This window comes from Pygocentrus nattereri, chromosome 3 (genome assembly GCF_015220715.1).
Source record: "Pygocentrus nattereri isolate fPygNat1 chromosome 3, fPygNat1.pri, whole genome shotgun sequence".
Classification (NCBI taxonomy): domain Eukaryota; kingdom Metazoa; phylum Chordata; class Actinopteri; order Characiformes; family Serrasalmidae; genus Pygocentrus; species Pygocentrus nattereri.
Window position 1 is genome coordinate 35497994 of NC_051213.1, and position 24324 is coordinate 35522317.

The following is a 24324-nucleotide window of genomic DNA, read 5'->3' on the forward strand; positions in this document are numbered from 1 at the left end:
GCTGAGGCACCATGGAGGCTGGAAAGTTCCTTAGGTCATCTTTGTAATTCAATCTTTAACATACAAGACACTGTGTGCTGCATAGAGTTGGATTTAAAACAGTCACCTGTTTGCTTCTTTAATCCACACACACATCACTATATCAAAATCACGTCAAAACAGGGTCACATGCAGAAAATCAGATACGTTCACACGTGCATAACCTACATTGTGAAATTTTAAGTACCAACCCACAGTTACATTCAGGAGAATCATTCAGGAGATTCATTACAAGCATCTAAGTTTTCAGGCATATGATAAAGGAATAGTTTATTATGGGAATAGTAAAAAAAAATCAGGCTTACACAATTTCCCTTAATACCATAAACCATAAATGTATCAATCAGCCAAGACATGTTTACTGTTTGAAGAAGTTTGCTCTTTTAGTTTTGAAATGGAGCTACGAGACTAATAAAGATAATAGATAATGGGAGCTGATACCTCACCCAACAGCATGTTGCCTAGCTAAAACAGTCACAGCAGGAATCTTTAAGGCTGAATTGTGAGTATTTTTGTCTATTTTTAAGGCAGGTGTGACCATGTTCTGTCAGGTCCTGTCATTGGGACACTGAGTTTGATTCTCAGTCATGCCACAACCATCCATGGCCAGGACTTCAAGAGCACATCATAATAAAGTGGATATCATTTGGCTGACGCAATAGAAAGGACAGTTAGCATTCTCCTCCAAGCGTGTTGAGCTGGCCAGTGAGATTACATTAGTGACTGATTTCACCCTCAAGGTGGACAAATAGCTAGTGAGCGGAACTGGACATGACTAAACAAGGCAGAAAATTCCATTTTAAAAGTGAGAATTAAGGCATGTACGATGCTAAATGGGTGGGGGATAAATTTCCATCTCAAGCAGAGGTGGTCTGCACGAGGCAAATGTAGGCAGCCGCCTAGGGCCCTAATGAGCCAGGGAGCTCATGACAATACAAATTAGATCTCTGTGTCAATGTTAAATAACTAATTCTGAAATACATACGCACACCTTATAAAACAGCTGGTGCATTTGTAGCAGGATTTATCAGCGATTTCAGCCACAATCATGCTTAGAATCGACTTTTAGCCCTCAGGTTTTAGCCTTCATATTGTAAACAAAGGGTAAAAACAGTGCCATGATTCACACATCAGATCTCTCATCAGACTCTGCCCTCACCATCCAGAGTGATTTCATCCACAGAGGGATTTCATCACCCAAAACCCACTTGCTCTGTTATATTACATCTCTGCTTTTAGCCTTCATATTATAAACAGAGGGTTAAAAATAGCGACACAACATCATTTACACGCCAGAACACTCCTGCCATCACTAGTCAGAGTGAGAGAAACCAGCTCTAACATCCCAAAACTCAGAAATATAGTACACAAACACAGCCAGATCATGGTAAAACCTACTGTCAGCTCTCTGCTTTAGTCTTCATATGGCAACAAAAGGGCTAACTGATAATGCTACTGTTAATGTTGGCATAGATCGGCTCCAGTGTTGGAGGATTTACTCAAAAAAGTAATGCAATACAAGCTACTATTCTCAAACTGTGATGATTGTTATTTCTTGGAAAAAAGTAATCTCACCTTACTTCTACACTACTCAGTAGCAAATTATCTCTCCAATTTGGGAGATGATTTTGCTTCTCTCAAGCATATTTCCCCAAAACATGCAAAATTATCTGCTTAAAGTTCGTCTTCTAAAACTCTTGCCACATTCTCAAAATAAGAAACATCAGATATATTGATTACATTTAAGATCGCTTAATTAGACAACATATATTTTTTTGCTGTGTAAATAGTAGTTCAGAGCCTCAACCAATTTAAAAAGGTGCATCCAGGGGGCCCCATTCCTGTCTGTTGCATAGGGCCCAAGAATCACTAAATCCACCCCTGATCTCATGTTGGCTATATTGGCCCCAAAACTCCAGTGCAAAACTAAAGAAGTAAACTTCAGACACCAAACATGTCTTGGCTGATTGGGTACATTTCGAGTGAGAGGAAAATTGTGTCAATGTGATTTTTTTGCCAAAATATGGCTTTAAGCCTAACCAATCTGAACCATACAGATTAAATCCTTTCTGTTTTGTACAGGCATGAGTGAAAGTTTGAACACCCCTGGTCAAATGACATTGATTTGACATTTAGGTGAAAACTTCACACATCATCTACACCGAACAAACTTCTGCACATTTGAATACACAATTACTGTTATTTGCTGATTTTAACACACACACACACACACACACACACACACACACACACACACACCTAAGCTACTTTGCAAAACTTACGACACCAGTTACTGTATACTTTATTATTATTAGTATATACTTTACTTTGTACTGTATATACTGTATATTTAATTTTTTGCCAATATTTTAAATTGATATATAGAAAATGTGCAGTAAAATTTGAAAAAAAAAAAGCTCCTTGTAGACGACATGTTAACTTATTTTCACTCAGAAAATAAACAAATCGTGCAATTTGACTGGGGGTGTTCAAACTTTTGCTTACAACTGTAGTTAAGACTGGGCTTTAGCTGTGCCGTGAAAAGACACACTCTGCTATGTCGCATCCCAAACCTACACCACGACTACATAATGATTCATATAGCAGTGTTTATACACATTAGATTGCAAACATCCATATCGCAGGTGGTGGTATATGGACATCTCTACACATGCAGTATGACTGAAGTGGACTAAAGCTAGGGCTTCACCCCTAAACAAAGGGCCAGCTCGTTCCTCTGGATCTTTCCATCTTTGTTTATGTCGCAATGGCGCAACAGCACAACACGGAACTGATCCAGCTCTGACCCACTGATGCTGGGCTGTAAGAGAGAGAGGGTGGGAAAGAGAGAGGGGGCAGGAAGGAGTTAAATGAAAAGCTAAAGTAAATTCAGGTGGAGCACCTGTACTACTGTTCAGTATTCACACACTCGCTCCATTAGCACGACTGGAGGATTAGTGTGCTTGTACTCAACCTACACAGGCTTATCTGATGTTCCAATTCAGCTCTATAATGATTAACTCACTGTTAGACTCAAACATGCAGTAGAGCGTCCACTCACCCTGACCAGCTCCATCATGTCTTTGACAAAGCCGTCCACCTCTGGTCCCTCAAGAGCTCCCGTCTTACTCTGAAAGAGAAATGATAAAGCAATACAATGTAAACAGTTTAACCTTTAGACAGGTATTTCTCACTGGTAGCTCACTGAAACAAGTGGAGATGGCACGATGCCACTCTACCGATACTGACACCGATATTAATATCTTGAGTATCGGCTGATACTCATCAGATTTTTCTTCTTTAAAAACCGTAAAGCCTGAAAATGAGCTATATGTAATTAATACACTTCACTTAAAGCAGAAGATTAAATCTAATACAATGATGATGGCGTCTGAAGAAATAAGACCCATAAAGGCTCCCTTACAGAACAATATTACCTGAAATGGTTCTGAATACGCTGCCTGATGCTGGAATATTGTTTCACGATTTTGGTCGTAAGCGTATTGCTTAAAAGCTATTCATTGCGGAGCGGTACATGCAGGGTGTTGTAAGGCAAAATAGTCCATTTTATTATGATCAACACTACATACAAAAACTCAGAGGATGTGTATGTTCACTGGTCATTTTAGATAGTAAATAAAATGGCTACATTTGCATGGTAGACATTGTGATTCCTGGTTCCCATCACCACCACTGTAAAGAAATCAGTCAAGGAGTTTCTCTATAGTGAACCACTTCACATGAAACCACTCGGAATGACTTTGTTTACATCTCAATCACCGAATTACGGACAAACTTGGAAAAATAAGTGGAATTCCCCTTTAAGATGATCATCTAAAGGTAGGCTATCATGCTCAAACTACTCAAACACTCTACCAGCGCACAGAAAGAAACAGCAGATGTTTTTTGCCATGTTTTCGTTTTAGCATTTTTTCTTGTTTTTTGTTTTTGTTGGAGATTTAAAGTGCAGTGACTTGGACTGCACAGTAACAAAAATATTTAATTCATTCTGTAATTATGCAAATATTATAACTCACTATTAACTTGTGTTCATTCTTGTGCACCTAGGAAAGAAAAAAAACCCTTTTCTTTTTTGCCATTTTTTGTCATTGAAAAATGGCAGAAGTGCAGAATCAAACAAAATTGACTAACAGCAATTCAGTGCTAACTACGTAATTAATTATGCAACTGCATTTCAATAATTGTGTAATGTAAATCAAATGTACACCCTTTAAAAAAAGGCTCACAAAGGGTTCTTTTATGGCGATGCTGAAGAAGAACCACTTTTGGTTCCCTAAAGAACCATGCAGACATGATGAAAAGGCCCTATATATAGGTGTTCTTCCTAGAATTTATGTGGACGTTCTTTACACACATCTTATTTAAGAAAAATGGTACTCTAAAGAACTATCCATTGTAAGGTTCTTCTCTGGCATTGTGCACCACTGTTTCTATTTTCAACTGTTTTCTAGCCTCTCTTTATCCCATAATACAGGTTCTATGTCGCTCTATTCATTTTGAAAGTGGCTTTTCACATATTAAAAAAAACAAACTATCATCTCACTACTTGCCTCGTCTGCAGTCACATATTAGAGACTGGGCTGAATGTGTTCAAAAGCAGTGAGCGAGAGGAAGTGTCACTGCTGTGAAGAAAACACATAGGGCTCTGGTTAGGCAACCCGCACCATCTCCGTACTTACCACATCGTAATGTGCGAATATTTTCTCAAAGTCACGCCTTCTTTCTTCCAGACTGTTCGCCTGGAGGACACAGAGGACACTTTCTGAGATGAGCGTATTTATCAAATTAATCAATCTCTGAGACGTGCACTGCACATGATACCAAACAGATACTGACATCTATCTTGAACTGCAACAGGAAGTTCTCTTGCAGGGCCAGGATTCTATTGGAGAAGGAACACCATAACCAAGTTAATGTCATTCAACCTAAAAAATATATGGACACAAGCATCAGGCCAAGAGTCCATTTACAAGATAAGGGATTGGTCAGTTAAATTGAATAATGCTCTATTACAATAAAACAGACTTTAATGTTCTTCTTATATTAAGTGAAAAAAACTAAGCGCAATCATTGTAGGAGTCAACCACTTTTATTGATTTTGTATGTTTCATATCTGTCTAATGGATCTTGATTGATCTTAATGGACTGGACATGACTCATGTTTATATAGCAGAGAACCTCCCCCTGTCTTTTTTTGGTGGTCAGTCCACTGATTGTTTCTGCATCTCACAAAAAGAGGAAGCCACTTTTAACATAATGCCAACCACAGAACAAGTGCTGAGAAATTCTGTTGAAAGTGGGTATGATGTGCCTTGATGAGCTCAATGGGTCTGAAGTTAACATCCTATTTAGATCGGCGTCTTACCATTTGTGATTTCCTTGTGAGGCATAGGATTTAATGGAGATGGCAACTTATTTCATTACTCTGTTTATGCTTTTAGCTATAGACTCCTTCACAAGGTTGAGCTGTAAAGGAACACAAGTTCCTGGCAATGGAGGCAAATTGTGTAAAAGTAGTAGGCGCTGAGCACGTTACCTCGCCAAGTCGTTTAGATCCAAACGGCCGTCTTTGTTTTTGTCGAATATATTCATCTGCAATGAAGAAAAACAAATAAACATGTTAGACAAACAACATACACTATCACTGAAATCTTGAGGCCTTGCTTTTATTTGAAATTTTAATTTTTTCTCTGTTTCTTTGCAAATTACTACGATCACTCACTAGCAGATATTATTTATCATATATTATTACTAATACACATGTATTCTGCAACACAGCTTCATTTTCATCAAACTTCCTAAATTATCTTTTGTCAATTTTTTTTCCCAAACTACTCAAACAATTGTTAAAAGCACATACTGAAAATATTTTGGCACAAAGGTGTCTTAAAGAGCTCAAAATTTTGGGTGTTGATGAGTGCTGACATCAGAACAAAGAGATAGAACGTGTGGGACCTGATGTTATAGCCAAGATAATACTGTTTCAAATATTGACATGTCACATGACGCCTTCAGCTGTGCCCAGAAATCAAATTTTAATTGCCATTAATTAATTTATCAACTATTTAAATATTTTCAAATTCATAACTTTTTAAGATGCAGAGAAATGGATTGGGATAACTTAACTGTAGCAAACTCAATTTTTTTCTAAGACAATTTACATGTCTCAATTATATGGGACAGTTGTATGTCCCAAATCTATAATTGAGCACTCAGAAATATCCCAAAAGCATTATAAACCAGTGTTTCTTAACCTACTCATAAGAAAGCCTGTTTTTACGTATTTCTCAGAATGACTTAAGAAAACTGGCTAAGAACTGCAAAAATGCAGTTCTTAGCCAAGCAGCTAAACTAGCAGCTCACCTTATATCTAAATCAATAGCATTTGGTAACCATCATCCTTTGCTAAAATGTACTAGGAACCGCAGCACAGGCCTTAACTTTGAATTAACATTCAATGAGTATTTGAGCTCACTTTCAAATACATTGCATATTTTATTTTGACATCCCTGGCATACTACTGCTTTCCTCGAAATTAACCTGGTGAGTCTAGGTCACAATATTGCTAACTGGCAACTAAAACATGCTCATTTTTAATAAAGACAGCTTGAATAGCTAGATGTAGGTTAACCAAACATCTAATGGGCAGTGGATCAGACAAATCTATCTAGCCTTCTTGCCTAGCATCAGTGAGCAGGGACCACTCGAGAGTGAGAGGTAGTAATTTTGAGCTTGAGGTCTGGGTGAAGGGCAGATCATGTATTAAATGGCTATCTGTGGACACTGGCTCTGGGGGATGGAGCCAGGCACCAGCTGTTGGGCTCTGGAGATGAGTGATCAGGTGCTGTCATCTGCCGCCCAATCTAACCCTGCTCCACCTGCACCATCCCAGCCAAGATTGAGCCATCTCCAGCTAAACAGGGTCATGGGTGAAACACTCAAGCCAGATGCCAAACACTGAGGGTTTCATGGCTGCATATACATGCAAGCAGTCATTCGGGGTAAGGCAGACTGTCAGTTAACTGGAAAGTAAAACATCTGTTGTTGCCATGGTTCTGTACTCTAGCACATTGAATTTAAAATGAAACAATGACTGTGATATTAAAGCAGCAGTTTGTTATCTGTCATGTTTTGCAGTATTTTGTTAGGCAGAATCGAATCCCTCAGCCTCATCAATTTGGCAGAACTTTAGCTTTTATTCTGATTTTTTGTACAGCAATGTTCTCTCACTACAATACCAAGCATGCATTATGCAAGTACATCATAAAGCTACTGGGAATTCCTGTGGTGTCAACCAATTCTAACCTCCACTCTATAGACCAATTTGGAGCAGACATCATGAGTACATCACTGGCAGTTGTTTGGGCCTTGTGGAGGCAGAAAAACATCAGAAAGAAGAGGTATAAAATGGGCAAGATCCATGGAATAAGGACCAAAAATATCCTGCTGGATGCCAGAACAGGCATTGGGAAACAAATGACCTTCACTTTTATAGAAAACCACCATCAAAGGCACTCTTTGAGGCTAAACACATGATGTGCATCTGCCCTTCCCATCCTGATATACAGCTCATCCTTAAAAAGCAGTGCAGCTGCATGGCATGATTAGCCTACATTAGAGCATGAATTTGATGGATACAGTAGATCTAGATAACATTCAATTATGCAGTTCAAACTGCATTAGCCCTACATTAGCCTTACAGCATGAAATAGTATTTAGACCAATAACTAGAAATAACTTTTTCCTGTAAGCACAGACAGTAGTAATAAAAGTAGTTCTAGTGATTTATGTTGTTCTAGCATGCATTAAACAATGAAAAAGAGTGGTAACCCAGTCAGGCAAGTGAAGTTCGCCATCATATAGTTGTTTGACTTATTTATAATAGGCCATATCTGTTTTTTTATAGCTGTGATTCATGTCTTTGTCACTGACTAGATAGTACATTGGTCCATAATACGCAAAAAACATCCAACAATTCTCTGTACTCAAGGTCCTGGACATGACTGCTAGGTATGAAATTGTATGCATCATAAGATTTATATAGCTTGAGTTTATCTTTTGTGCAGGTGCTGAGTTTTTCCAAATGGTATATGATGATGCCCAGTCACTGTAACTTTGGCCATTTAGGTGTATCCTTGACGCATTGACCAGACAGTGAGTACAGGCCAAGAAAGCTCTCTCCATTGCGAAGATCCATGTTCCTACATTCGTACACCTGACACCACTATGCTAAGTGTCACGTTCTGCCACCAGTTAAGCTCCACCCACAAAACATGTCATCTCTGTTTACAGAGATGGTCTATACAAAATGGTCTATAGCCATTGATCTGTAGGCCCAACACAACCTAGCACTAGCGTAACTTACCTCAGCTGTCTTTCAAAATCAAAGAAAACAGAAATTGTGTCTTTATTCAGCAAAAAATGAACAGCAGAGGCAAGCTTTTACATTTTTTGACGGGAGGAACAGAACCAAATTGAAGTAAAACACCTCGATAATTATGTGGCTGCTTCGCTAACTGTAGCTTTTAGCTTTTTGTAATCACCACTTGACGAGGCATTACTGTCGTTTAAGTATTCTCTATTCTCTCTTTTGGAATAATGAGCTGAATACCAAGACCACAGTTTTACAGCTGCAGTAACATATATGGATTCCTAGCAGTAACGTCAGCTTTCTTTCTGAATTTGCTAGCTAATGGAAAAAAAAGACTCAAAACAGAAATCCACCTCAAAAATCGCTTCGAAATCAGTTGTAATTTTTGAAAGGTTCCTTACATAGTTAAGAATCAAGAGCACACTGGTAAATTTAACACTGGAACAACTTTGCAGTGTTTACATCAGGAAAAATGTGATAATCTAACTACAGACTACAAACTCTACCTCATACCAGGGGGGCTGCACTGCGGTGTTACACAGGAGATCAGTCAAAGTACAGTTATTGCACATAGGGAACAATGCAAGCTCAAGTTCAAACTCATCTCAGGATAAGTTGAAATCTTCAGGATAGGTTTAAATCTTACATTCTAACTTAACGTACTTATGTAGTTTTCATACAGATTTTTTGATCATCATTTAGTGAGTTTATCACATTCGGTATCAGTTCAAATGTTGTTTTCCAGCTTAAAGAAATGAGATGAAATCCTGAGGGGAAAAAGATGATTAGCACTCCAGATTAATTGCCTACTCTGTGTAACTTTCAAATCACATGTGACCTGCTATGGCATTTTGTGGTTCAGGTCTGTATTTAATTTAAAGCATTAAAAGTACGACGATGAGTGGTGCTCAGAGACAGTGAGCAGCACGTTCATTAAAAACTTTCATGCTTCTTTAAATACAATGGTTTCAGAGTTGTTGAATGCTATGTGTCATCAAGTGTGCCTTAATGTTAGCCAGGGTTGCAAGTGCTGAAGCTCGTAGTAAAACTTACCTATTCTCTGTTGCATCACTCACTACAAAATTCCAAACGGCTTCCAAAAGCAACCTCAGCACAGGTTCTGTGCACTGGGAGCTTCATGAAATGGGTTTCCTTGTCTAAGGAACTGCACATAGGCCTAAGATCATTATGCATGATGCCAAGCGTCGGCTGGAATGCTGAAACGTGCACTGGACTCTGGAGGAGTGGAAATGAGTTCTCTGGAATGATGAATCACACTTCACTATATGGAAGTCTGATAAATGAATCTGGGTTGGTTGCTGGCCAGGATAACGATACCTATCAGAATGCCTAGTGCCAACAATAACATTTGGTAGAAGAAGGGGCTGTTTTACAGGGTTGGGGCACAACCAGTTAGTTCTAGTGAAGGTAAATGTTAATGCTAAAACATACAAAGACATATTACACAATTATATGGCTCTAACTTGGTGGAACAAGTTTGGGGAAACCCCTTTCGTGTTCCAGTATGACTGTGCCCCAGTGCACAAAGCAAGCTCTATAAAGACATGGTTTGAGGAGTTTGTTGTGGAGGACCTCCTGAACTCAACCCCACTGAACACATTTGGAATGTGAATTGGCCTTCTCATCCAACATCAGTGCCGGACCTCATAAATGCTCTTTTGACTGAATGCCCCGACCCCTGCCTCTTTTAATATTTGTGCTGAAAAACTGTGACCACAACAGCCATATGTAGAGAACCCCATTTAAATGTTTCAGCAGTCCTGTAAAATCAAATCTGGCACCAACCTTGTTCCCTGAAAATAGGAGACTATAAATAAAAAGGCTATATGGTCCTATGTGGTAATATAATATAGATGTAATTACCCTGTAATTAATGTCATAATCATTGTTTCACATTGTGCCCATGTCTGGTTACTTACTGACTGAAGTGTATGTTCTTTATCATATATCGCGAGCGGCTCGGAAAGAGTAGCCAAAGATGACAGTTTAATGACTGAAATAAGCGGCTGGCCTTTGAGCAAGTCTCCTGTAGTGAATTAGAAAAGGCTGCAGGCTGATGTGACTCATGTGCATGTCCAAGAACATATCCAGTAGTCCAAGTTCATATTCGATACTTGTAAATGGCAGAACAAAATGTAAATGTTCCACAATCAATAGACATAAATGTCAATCACAAAGCAGCTTCTGGGATTCGTCATTTCTGCTTCATTTCTTCCTGCAAATGCAGGAACATTTCAGTTTAAATGCTTCACTTCCGTTAAGTAACTTTCTGCAGGCAGAGGCTCTGAGAATGTGTTTAAAAGCCTGGCATTCATGGAAATTAGAATTATTGGATTTATCCTGCTTTACTTACGAATCCGAAACTCCTTTTTGTTTATCCTCTGATAACATCAGGCAGGGAGATGCTCCCCAATGCAAATCTCATCCCACTAATTAGTTTTAAGAGCTTGATATCCTGGAGTCCATCAATAAATGACTCACGTAGAAACAATCAAAGAAATGTTACCATGGCATCTGTGTATTCGTCCAGCTTGTCGGAGGACACGTCTTTTTTGTGGTGTTTAAACAGATCATGGAGGAAACCCTGTGAGAGAAACCAGGAAAATGTCAGGAGAATCAAACAACACACACCTTTTTAGTACATAAGAGAAGTTAGACATCTCTACTTTAGAAAGGCCTCACATTGGTTAAGGAAATCTTGGTTAAGAAAGTTAAAGTTCTTACACTTTAAATGAACTACGCTTCACCACTGTGGTGACTAAACACAATCAAACCCATAAAATTACCATAGCTAAAGCAGAACAGTCATTCAAAGTGTATTAAAATGAACACTGAAGCAGTCTGACAGAGAAACTCAGTAAGAAGAATAGAGGGCTTAAATCAGTCGTTTGCAGCTGAGATGAGATGTGCTGGGAATTGGCAGAAGAATCAGGGTTCAATCTGTAAGGCAGTAGGAGATAAAAACAGCCTCAAAGGGCCTTGACTGACTTCACTTGCACAACCCACATTGTGTATTTTTCTTGTGGGTACATGTACAGGATCAAAAGGCATCAGGCTGTGACTATGCGTCCCTTGGAAAGATGTGGCGCAGCATAACTTACTAGAGGGTAACTAAAATGAATAGCCAGAGTACCGCAGTTCAGAGTGTTCCCACCTGTTCAGCGAACAGATGCATGACTTGGTGCTATAAACCTCTTGTGAGGGCAGCTGTGAGTTATGTTTTTCTGACTGAGAGTATGTCATATCCTCACCATGGATCACACTTTTGAAGAAGATGGACAAAATAGTTGTCTGTCTTAGTGCTTTTGTTATGGTACATCATTGTCGCATTCTCTCAGAAAGTGCCTGTTGTCAGTTGGAACCTACTAAGTATCAACAATTAGAAGCAATTTGGCCAATTTAGGCTTGTACTTTAATAAATGCATGCAATTAATGAAAAAGACAAATTAGGTAATTAGGTAAAATGATTGTGACAGGCCGATGTGTTATTCTAAAAATGAAATGTTGACAATCTTGTATACACAGATTAGTCATTATCTGACTGTTTTTAATAGCATAATTCACCCACTATGTAGATACTACGTCATATTTTTTTTGTTTTTGTTTTTGTTTTGTCCTTCCTGCCTTTATTCTTTAAATTTCCACATAAGGGTTGTGAAAGCTCAAGCCCCTTTTAGCACTTTATGCTATGGAGTGGTGTGGTAGTGTATGTGGTGCTTAGGCCTGTCATGATCATGAAATTTTACAACCCCAATTCCAATGAAGTTGGGGCATTGTGTAAAAAATAAATAAAAACAGAATACAATGATTTGCAAATCCTTTTCAACCTACATTCAATTGGATACACTACAAAGAATACATGAATACATCACCTGTGGAATGTTCCAAACAGGTGTTTTTTGAGCATTCCTCAACTTTCCAAGTCTTTTGTTGCCCCTGTCCCAACTTCTTTGGAACGTGTTGCGGGCATCAAATTCAAAATGAGTGAATATTTGCAAAAATCAATAAAGTTTATCCGTTTGAACATTAAATATCTTTTCTTTGTAGTGTATTCAATTGAAAAGGATTTGCAAATCATCATATTCTGTTTTCATTTATGTTTTACACAACGTCCCAACTTCATTGGAATTGGGGTTGTAGCTGACAATTAATTGCTATACAAACAATTGCAATGCACAATGTAACTGTCCTTTTGGTCAACTTGAGCAACTATTAAAGCAGAAGCCTCAAGTGGACAAACTGGCTGACTAGCTATTTTGCTTCCTAGTTGTTGATACTTAGTAGCTCCTGGAAGAAAACAGGAACAGCTTGAGCTCAAATAAACATCATTCACTACTGCACTACACCTTCTAAATGTGTTACAGCAATTTTTGTTGTTTTTAACAACATGGAAATGTTTTCTTTTATGCATTTGCTTTAACCTTCCACCCAGCCCAATTCACATCTGTTTGTTGCAATGTAAACATTTGACTGTGAAAGTAAACAACTGCGACTGGATCATAAAACTGGGTAATAAATGTGCTGGTACAAGTTTGCTAGGTGTTGTTGGTTGAGACTGGTCTACCACACTAAAATGTCTAAGAGTGTTTGTGGTGTCAGAAACAACAACAGGCAAGAAGTCTCAAATACCACATCAACGAAATGGACCTATGAGATAGGGATTTCTAATAAAGTGCCCAGAAAGTTTGTTGCGAAGTCTCATCTATATTAACTCATTAACTGCTGCTACCTTCAGCTCTGCTGCTGATATGTATCCGCTGCTGTCCGCATCATACTTCCTCCAGATCTGTGTAGAGAAAGAGGAAACAACTTCACCCACATGCTGTACCAATGTCACATGCAACACCATTACACACTACACACTAGTCTCAGTTTACGCTAGGGTTAGCATTAGCCTTGCTGATAAGAGCCTGTAAAAGGGGATAATGTGAAGGATGATGTGATGGTGTGGGACCTCACCTTCATAAACTCCACACTGTTGTCCAGAGGAGCCTCACGGCGGAATATCAACAGGAAGTTCTCATCCTCCGGCAGGATCATATTAGCGAGCTAGCAGACACACAATGGAAACAATATGAAGAGCAATAAGGTCACTACAGCACACGACTGCCTGGTTAGCTTGAATTAAATCGATTCAAGTTCCAGCCTTGAGGCCCCATTGTTTCTTTGAGTGGTCTTCTGGCTAGCATTGTACATGCCAGATGATTTCTACTTAGATTAAAAAAGCCTCTTAACGGCCCAAGAGCAGGTCACGCACTACACTGCTCTATTCTTCCCAAAGAACATTTCAGTAATTTAACAAAAGACGGCCACATGGCAGGAATCCATTCCGCCACAGTTTGATATATGCAATGCAACAAATACATTTTAAAGAAAAGGCCCAAGATACACTAACTACACTCATCTCACAAGCTCATACTCTCAAGTGGCTTGGCACCTACCCTTCAGTAATAGGCCACTAACCCTGAAATATTCACCACCTTCTACCACCTGCGCCTCTTCTTTAGATTGCTCTCCTACACGATGACTCACTCTTTGCCTATCAAACTACATAGCTTTATTTTCTCTTACGTCAAGGACAATATGGAAATAGATGTCTAGCTGCCTGATGGCTTGGCATGAAACTCAGCGAGAGAGAGAGTGAACTTGAGGCCTTTAGAATCCACCACCCCTAATTACATTGCTGTCCATTAGACTTGGACCGTGATCAACACTCCTGTTGACAAGGTGCCAGCAGATACAGGCTGTAAATCATAAACACAGCAAAGCCCACAATATGGCATGAATACACAATGACCACTCTTAAGAACGTCTCCTGAATCCTCCCTTTAGATTCTTCAATAATATCTGGATGCTCCTAAAACCCTTTCCTGGGCAAACGTAGGCCAATGAGCAGTTGCATGTCTGATGTGCTTCAAAGTATTATAAGATTATTCATAATATTAATACACATTGCTGGGGTCGTTCATCAAAGAAATAAACTGTTTCTTCTTTCAAACTGTAATGAGATTGCTTGCAGTAATGTGGAAAGCGATCTCAGGATTATTTAATTGCAGCTGCTAAAAGTACCAATATAAGAGAACTATAATATAACCTGCGGTAGCCATGCACTGTTTAAGTTAACACTGCATTTTTATTGCAGTGAGCAAAACTATGGGCAAGAATCAATTACTGTGCCACATATCAACAGTCTGATTGGTCATAGCTCAGCTTATTTGCATTGTTTCCCAGAACAAGGCAGAACAGAGCTTGCATCAGCAGTTTCTGTGCTGGTTATATATGTAGAGCCACAATGTCCTTATTATATCATGTTATGGCGCATTGTGGTTGATTAAATTATGAAAACAATTCCAATCCTCCCCCAAATATGTTCCACTGTTTCTGTTTACTGATTACTTTCTGGAAAAATAACTGCACCATCCATTACATCTGAGTTACTCTCTAAAATCCCTACACCTCTGTTTAAAAATGACAACAACAATGACAACCAATGACAGACAATGACAAGCCTGTTTCATTTGAAATAACAATGAAAATGGAGTCAGTCCTGTCTAGGTGAGATTTTAGGCACCCTTTTCTCTGGCAGGGAGATCAGTAACCCTCACAGATATATCAGCATGTAGTCTGATGAGATGCCATGACGGATGGCTTCTTGTTGTTAATACAGCCTTGAAGCGTGGTTTTGAAGCTTAGACATAATTTACATGTAGTATTGTTTGTTTATCTCAATGTGCAATAAATTCTAAATAATGAAAGGATATTTCTGGATATCCAATACCAAATTGAGCAATGCTGTAGTCAGTGGTGCAGTTAGCATACACACATACACAACACATAAAAGGGCAAGCACAAACAACACATGCATAGAATTTATGCCTTAAATGAATTGTGCAGAATTTCATTCGCTTGGGAACACAAAATTCAACAAAGTGACAAAATTCTTGTTAAATCTAAAGCTGTAATGTGGTTTAAGCTATAATGCACGACACTACTTCACTACAGGGAAAAGTAGTTATATGTGACTTTGCACTGCGTTACAAAAACACACCCTACAGTTTAAAAGTTTAAACTTGGCATTTTAATCTTTTTTGTTATTTTATTGTAATAATACATTTTAAATGCAGATTTGAATAATAAAAACAACAAAACAAAATGTTTCGGTTAATATTACAAGCATTCTGTGAACAAGACGTGAATAAAATGCTAAAGAACATACTTCAATGATCTATTTACATTATTATACACGGTTAAAAAAGATGGTTCTTCAAGGTTTCTTTAGTAAAGAAACAGAGAACCCTGATTCATGATTAAAATGATTAAAAATTCTGACCACAGAATGGATCGGGGGCCATTCTCAAACTAGCAGTGATACTAATGTGTGCAAAAACTCCAGAAACACCCATGCCAGCACCACGCACCATGCCATGACCATGACCATGTCACATTTGAGAATGCTCCACTGCCCAAATAACAGCAGTCATGTAGTCAGAAACTGACCAATGATCAATGGTGTAGAGAGTTATCCATGTCAAAAGTTGGGCTCCAGTCACACCTATATAGTGGACCTATGAAGTAGGTGGAACAAGAGAGTTTTATAAAGTGGATGGTATTCTTATGATATGCTCTGGGAAGGCGTAACTGCTGTGTATTTTGGTGCTTATAGCTAAATATCCTTAATAATGTGCTAGTTGTACAGGATCTGCTAGAGTTTCTTGTGCCTGCTGTTCATAAGACACATAGAACGGAAGAAACTAGGTTAATTAGGATGCTGTGACAAAAGCCTGTAATGCTCAATCCATAGCTAGAGGTGCTTCTGTGCTGGCTACCACTGATCACAGCCACAAAGTGTAGGGGATTGATTTTTCTGTCTGTAGAATTTTTCAAGAGACTTTCAAAGCTGCCCAGAGAAATGAATCCATGTTGTGTTCTTTCAGCATTCCTTAGAAATGTGGTTTCAGATGTGTAGCTTTTAAAACTGTACACAGACACTCAGACCATCTTTCAGCACATGAGAAGTTGAGTGCTCAGTGTGGTTGGAGGAAGTACCACTACAGCTTATTTTCATCCATATCATCTGGTCACAGTGCCAGCAAATTATTAGCTAACTCAGCGGCTTTAAAGTCAAAACCTTTCTTTATGGCAGAGCTGAATGATACTGGGAGGGGAGTCACATCATGATATTCCATCCATCCATCCATCCATTATCTTCCGCTTCTCCGGGGTTCGGGTCGCGGGGGCAGCATCCTAAGCAATGAAGCCCAGACCTCCCTTTCCCCAGCCACTTCCACCAGCTCTCCAAGGGGGATTCCGAGGCGCTCCCAGGCCAGCTGGGCGATATAGTCACGCCAGCGTGTCCTGGGTCTTCCCCGGGGTCTCCTCCCAGGTGGACTCGCCTGTGACACCTCCCAAGGGAGGCGTCCAGGAGGCATCCTAACCAGATGCCCGAATCACATCAGCTGGCTCCTCTCGACGTGAAGAAGCAGCGGCTCTACTCCGAGTCCCTCCCGGATGACTGAACTTCTCACCCTATCTCTAAGGGAGAGTCCAGACACCCTGCGGAGGAAACTCATTTCGGCCGCTTGTATTCGCGATCTTATTCTTTCGGTCATTACCCAAAGCTCATGACCATAGGTGAGGGTGGGAACGTAGATCGACCGGTAAATCAAGAGCCTTGCCTTATGGCTCAGCTCTTTCTTTACCACAACAGACCGGTAAAGAGCCCGCATCACTGCTGACCCAGCACCAATCCGCCTGTCAATCTCCCGCTCCCTTGTACCATCACTCGTGAACAAGACCCCGAGATACTTGAACTCCTCCACTTGAGGCAAGAGCCTATCCCCGACCCAGAGAGGGCTCTCCACCCTTTTCCGCCTGAGAACCATGGTCTCGGATTTAGAGGTACTGATTCTCATCCCAGCCGCTTCACACTCGGCTGCAAACCGATCCAGCGAAAGCTGAAGTTCGCGGCCTGATGTCCCCAATAGGACCACATCATCTGCAAACAGCAGTGATGTGACCCTGAGGTCACCAAACCGGACACCCTCCATCCCTTGACTGCGCCTAGAAATTCTATCCATAAAAATTATGAATAGAATCGGTGACAAAGGGCAGCCCTGACGGAGTCCCACTCTCACTGGGAACGAGTCTGACTTACTGCCGGCTATGCGAACCAAACTCCAGCTTTGTTTGTACAGGGCCTGAATGGCTCGTAGCAAAGAGCCATGTACCCCGTACTCCCGAAGCACCTCCCACAGAATACCCCGGGGAACACAGTCGAATGCCTTCTCCAGATCCACAAAGCACATGTGGACTGGTTGGGCAAACTCCCATGAACCCTCCAGAATCCTGGAGAGGGTGAAGAGTTGGTCCAGTGTTCCACGACCAGGGCGGAACCCGCACTGTTCCTCCTGGATCCGAGGTTCGACTATAAGCCGGACTCTCTTCTCCAGTACCCCTGCATAGACCTTGCCAGGGAGGCTGAGGAGTGTGATTCCCCTGTAGTTGGAACACACCCTCCGGTCCCCTTTTTTAAAAAGAGGCACCACCACCCCAGTCTGCCAATCCAGTGGCACCGCCCCCGATGTCCACGCAATGTTGAAAAGGCGTGTCAGCCAAGACAGCCCCACAACATCCAGAGCCTTGAGGAACTCAGGGCGGATCTCATCCACCCCTGGAGCCTTGCCACCAAGGAGCTTCTTAACTACCTTAGCGACTTAGGCCTCAGTAATGGACAAGCCTATTCCCATGTCCCCAGACTCAGCCTCCTCACTGGAGAACGTGTCGGTGGGATTGAGAAGGTCCTCAAAGTATTCCTTCCACCGCCCAATGACGTCTTCAGTCGAAGTCAGCAGCACACCATCTCCACTATATACAGTGCTAGTGGCACACTGCTTTCCCCTTCTGAGTCGCCTGACGGTTTGCCAGAATCTTTTTGGAGCCGACTTAAAGTCAGTTTCCAAGGCCTCACCAAACTCCTCCCATACACAGGTTTTTGCCTTGGCAACAACTGAAGCCGCAGATCGCTTGGCCTGTCGATACCTGCCAGCTGCCTCTGGTGTCCCACAGGCCAACCATGCCCGGTAGGACTCCTTCTTCAGCTTGACGGCATCTCTCACCTGGGGTGTCCACCACCGGTTTCGAGGATTACCGCCCCAACAGGCACCAACTACCTTACGGCCACAGCTACAGTCAGCCGCTTCAGCAATGGAGGAACGGAACATGGCCCATTCTGAGTCAATGTCCCCCACCTCCCCCGATATCTGGTCAAAGTTCTGACGGAGGTGTGAGTTGAAGATCAATCTGACAGGTTCTTCTGCTAGACGTTCCCAGCAAACCCTCACTATGCGTTTGGGCTTGCCTGGTCTGACCGGCATCTTCCCCCACCACCTGATCCAACTCACCACCAGGTGGTGATCAGTTGACAGCTCAGCTCCTCTCTTTACCCGAGTGTCCAAAACACATGGCCGCAAGTCCGATGACACGACTACAAAGTCAATCATTGAACTGCGGCCATGTGAAGTGCCATGTGCACTTATGGACATCCTTGTGTTCAAACATGGTGTTCGTGATGGACAAACTGTGGTTTGAGCAGAAGTCCAAAAACTGAACACCACTCGGGTTCAGATCAGAGAGGCCATTCCTCCCAATCACACCCCTCCAGGTCTCACTGTCATTGCCCACGTGAGCGTTGAAGTCCCCCAGTAGGACAATAGAGTCTCCAGGAGGAGCACTTTCAAGCACCCTTCCCAAGGACTCTAAGAAGGCTGGGTACTCTGAACTGCTGTTCGGTGCATAAGTACAGACAACAGTCAGGACCCGTTCCCCAACCCGAAGGCGTAGGGAAGCTACCCTCTCGTCCACCGGAGAAAACCCCAACATACAGGCACCGAGTCGAGGGGCTATGAGAAAGCCCACACCTGCCCGCCACCTCTCAACATGGGCAACTCCAGAAAAGAATAAAGTCCAGCCCCTCTCAAGGAGATTGGACCCAGAGCCCAAGCTGTGTGTTGAGGTGAGCCCGACTATATCTAGCCGGTATCTCTCAACCTCGCGCACCAACTCAGGCTCCTTCCCCGCCAGTGAGGTAACGTTCCAAGTTCCAAAAGCCAGTTTCAGCAACCGAGGATCAGAACGCCAAGGCCCACGCCTTCGGACACTGCCCGATCCACAACGCACCGAACCCCTACTACTGCCCCTCCCATTGGTGGTGGGTCGATGGGAGGGGGGACTCATGTAACTCCTTCGGGCTGGGCCTGGCCGGGCACCATGAGTAAATGCCCGGCCACCAGACGCTCGCTGGCGAGCCCCTCCCCCAGGCCTGGCTCCAGGGTGGTGCCCCGGTAACCCTGTTCCGGGCAGGGTACACAAGTCCTGTTTTTGTGTCTTCATAGGGGTTATTATGGATCACACTTTGTCTGACCTGTCACCTAGGACCAGTTTGCCATGGGAGACCCTACCAGGAGCTTTTGCTCCAGACAACATAGCTCCTAAGATCATTCAAGCATGCAAACCCCTCCACCACGATAAGGTGGTGATCCAAGGAGAGGAAATCATGATATTGTGATAAATAATTAGATATTGTTTTATGAAAAACAAAAAGGGAATGGGATAGAAACTGTTCTCGTATAAGCATACTTATGCAAGCATACATACTTGTTCAGCTTGTATATGAGCACGTAAAACAGAAGAAGGACTGAAGGAAAATGATTCATAGTTCAAGACTGGTGGAAGGAACATCAATAACCTTTGGTATGTGGATGACATGACACAGACCTGATAGTTTTTTCAAACTGCATTGTGCCTTCTGCTATACTGAAAACACATTAGGGCACCCTTGGTGTGACATAGTTAAAGATTGGCCTCCATTTCTATTGATATTGTTATTTATGCATATGTTTACTGCTCAAGATACTGTGCACTCACAACACACAATAAAAACAATCAGTGATTGGTTAGAGGCTCCTTTGCATTGCGCAGCCTTACGCAATAGTGGGCAATATTGTGAGGCCTGATGTCTCAATAATGATTAACGAATGATGTGATGATGATGTGAGTCTGCTCAGTAAGCAGAACTTTTTGGCATTAATGTAACCTAACCAATCTTTAAAAGAAGGAGGGAAAGGGGGGGGGGGGGCTTGGTACCTCCTGAATTTGCAGGCGGCCATCAGCAGTGACATCATATGCGGACATAAACCTGGTCTTCAGCTGCTGCACTTTCTCCTCTGTTATGTTGTCCTGAAGAAACAATAGCAATAAGGCTGTTACCCTGACCACTCTGACTGTGTTTAACCACCCCTCCCTCCCACTCAAACACACAAATACATTAAGGTACATGAACATGCGCATCAACGTGGCTTTTACTTACAGGAGATGTCCAGCATTTTTCCTCAAAAACATTTTATTTTGGTCTAATTTTCATTTTTATTTGCTCCAAACATAAAATATAGTGCAAAAAAATGAATTCCCATAAACTTCTACAGGACACAGAACTACATCCTGTTTCAGGCTCCAAATGTTCTGGTACAATCACAAGCATAAAATAATCAGAAAAACAAACTTAAAAGAATATGTCCAGGTGTTTCTGTGTGAATAATGAATATAAAAGTAAAGGTGCCACTTTGAATGTCCACAGGAAGTGGATATTTTTTAACCTGCCTATTACCTTAAATGTTACCTATTACCTCTAGCATCTTTTCTTGGCTGCAAGTTCATTAATTCTTGATATATATACACACATTTTTTTTATTTTCTGAATACACACAGGGCAGTTTGAGCTATAGTAAAATGTTATTAATAAATGCAATAAGAAAATAGGCATTCTCTGGATTTGATGAGCTGTTTTAATAGGGTCCTTTCAGCAGTTGAGAGTGACATAATTTCTCTAGCTCTACATCAGTTGTCACAGGTTGCTGCCCACAAGATGTCGTGTGGATATTTTTGGTTGGCGGACTATTCTCAGTCCAGCAGTGACACTGAGGTGTTTAAAAACTCCAGCAGCACTTCTGTGTCTGATCCACTCAGACCAGCACAACACACACTAACACACCACCATGTCAGTGTCACTGCAGTGCTGAGAATGATCCACCACCTAAATAATATTTGTTCTGACCACTGAAGATCAGGGCAAAAGGGGGGTAAAGTATGCAGAGAAACAGATGGACTACAGTCTGTAATTGTAGAAAGTGCACCTGCATAGTAAGTAGAGCTGATAAAACAAACAACTTAGATACAGAGTTTAGATACAGAGAGGTCCTTAATGAAGTGGCTTGTTGGTGTATATGTATTACCATAAATAAGCAGAAGCACAGAGCCCAGCTATAAAGAATGTGGTTAACCCAGAAGTGTGATTGATATCGTTCTATAAGCTTAACCTCAGTTTCCTGGGGACCTACAGTGTGAATTTCCTGTTAAAATGCATGCTCAAGTGATGCACAGTTTTCAGTGCTCTAAAAGCACGGCCATCTTAAGAAGGCTCAGAGATGTACATCTCTCCAACACAGCTCTATAACTGTGGACTGTCTGCTATTAAAATGCAGTTTAACTCTGCCCAGGATTCATAGCCAAAGGCAGAGCAAACAGATGCTAAAATGAGACAAAACAGCTGGAGAGAGAACTTTTCTCAAGTCGGTATACCAGTAACATTAGACATGACTTCATGCAGGACTGTGCATGTGTGCTAAGAAAGGTTCTGCCTTGCCTTGCCTCAGTGCCAACCTGCCCCATGTCCTTAACTGACAGCAAACAATGAAAATATGATTCAAGAAGTATTTTTCATATCAAACCTCTATATTTTCTGTAAATTGTACTTCGAGAAACTGTTGACTCAAAAGATACTTTGAATAGAAGTCAATGAGCTGAAAAGACTTCCCATTGGCTTCTATGACAAGCAGGTGCCTGTCTCTGGTCATGGAGCGATTAGGTTAAGGAAATGCTTGAGTGAGAGAAATGCAAGAGCCCATATTTTGGAAAAACGAATTTTCCTTGCTTTTTTGGAGTAAACGAGTTTGATGTAGAACGTATCCACCTATTCAACCTATAGCAGTTTAGCTCCGCCCCTTCTTGCTGAAGTTATTAGGAGGGTCTCAGCTCAGACTGTATTTTGAATGCTAATCACAACAGAGCTCGTTGTGTTTAAGGAATAATAACAAAAACAACCTGTTTAACTCTAACAGAGGTGGGAAAATAGTCAAGGAAAAATGAATTATGACTTTTTTGGTGCACAAAACCACACAAATGTCAAAAGTGGAAAACATAAAATGCAAGACAAAGAACTATCAGTGTGCATGTCTCATACCGCGGGTCCCAGTTTGGTCATCATGTGACGAAAAAAGGCGTCCAGCTCTTTCCCCTCAATGTAGCCATTATCTGAAACACAGTTTCAAAGCATTTCTCAGGTGCCAGCATGTATCACACACTACACCTCCACAAGCAGTGCAGACAGGCTTTAGTATCTCGTTTAAATAACACTTCTCAGCTGAATAAAGCCAACAGAACCAAACTCCTGCATGAATGCTATGAACACTCACCATCTGCATCAAAGTGTTGCCAAATCTGCAGAAACCCAGCTGCGTCCAGGTTGTTCAGAGCACTGTCCATTGCAGCAGGTTATAAAGAGCTGATGCTCTAATAGACAGAAAGCTGTGCTGAACAGAGCTAACAGTGAACACAGAGTCAGAGTAATGCAGCAGCTGTGCAGCAGCTTCACTGAGAGACTGTGTGGAAGTGACTGACTGACTGCTGCTGTTGTACGATGGCAACCAAAACTCCTCCTCTTTTTTTCTTTTTCTCTTTTTTTCTTTCTCAGCAGGATCTGGCTCACAGTTCCCTTATCAGAGTAGTAGCCCATGAACCGTTAGCTTAATTAATGATTCATTTTACCTTATTTTGTTATTTTAATGCTATCTTCTCCCAAGTGTATTACATTTTTACTACACTTCACTTTAGTAGACCTGTCCAGGGTGTATCCTGCCTTGACCGCTGGGATGGGCTCCAGCACCCCCCCACGACCCTGAGGGAGAAGCGGCTTAGAAAATGTGTGTGTGTGTGTATACACTTTAGTACATTCAGAATGTACTAAAATATTAATCAAAACTTTAGCAGCACTTGAAACTATTATTTAATTGGTAAATACAACGTGTATACAAAACATTTTTGCACTTTGTGTGTACAGAGTACAGTGAAAAACAAAATCTCATTAGATCAACCTAAAAATACTTTGTGATATTTGATGCTGTCAGAAGCAATTTTCTTTTTTGTTGTTGTCGTTGTTTTTCAGTTTTTGACATAGTTTGAAAAGGCCTGTTGCCCTTTACACGGTGGCACAAAAAAGCTTGGGAAAAAAGTCTGGTTCCACTGACTTACATTAAAATTAAAGTGTTTTTTTTTTTTATCTTCTGCTGTAAAGTTAACATTTTGGAGATACAAGGTTTTGTTCCAAAAGAAGCGAATTTTGATTTTATTCAACTCAGAAAAATCACAATAATTGAAAGAGTAACTCATTTATTTGACAAAACTAGCTAATTTATTTGTTAATCATTTTTAGGCTGATCTGATGAACCAATTTTTACAGCATAACTTATGTAAAAGCCTACCAGGTATGAATAACAGTACTTACTCATTACTTTAGTAATGCTTGCATATTTTGCCAGTTCAGTATTTTGTGCATATTTTGCAAGTTGCTGCTGTCAGAACAAAGAACTCAAATTTTTTTCAAAATATGTCAAAAAATCAGAAACAACAAAAATGGAGATACAGGGTTTTGTTACGACAGCAGCGATATCAAGTACTAAGTAACTAACGAGACAAGGCAGATATGTTGCAGCATTAATGCTAAGACAATACGAAACAGTGTAAAGTACTACAAACTGCTTCGG

General features: G+C 41.0%; 1 protein-coding gene across 1 annotated transcript; it reads right to left on the reverse strand.

Annotated features, from left to right (window-relative positions):
- Positions 1–87: 87 nt before the first annotated feature.
- scgn (secretagogin, EF-hand calcium binding protein) lies at positions 88–23171 on the reverse strand. The gene is made up of 11 exons (XM_017700881.2): positions 22978–23171; positions 22746–22816; positions 20594–20686; positions 13412–13501; positions 13182–13238; positions 10959–11036; positions 5597–5652; positions 4897–4942; positions 4740–4799; positions 3101–3169; positions 88–2860 (listed from the first exon to the last, which is right to left on the reverse strand). The coding sequence occupies exons 1-11, from the start codon at positions 23045–23047 to the stop codon at positions 2738–2740; spliced, it is 813 nt and encodes a 270-aa protein (XP_017556370.1). The 5' UTR covers positions 23048–23171; the 3' UTR covers positions 88–2737.
- Positions 23172–24324: the final 1153 nt, after the last annotated feature.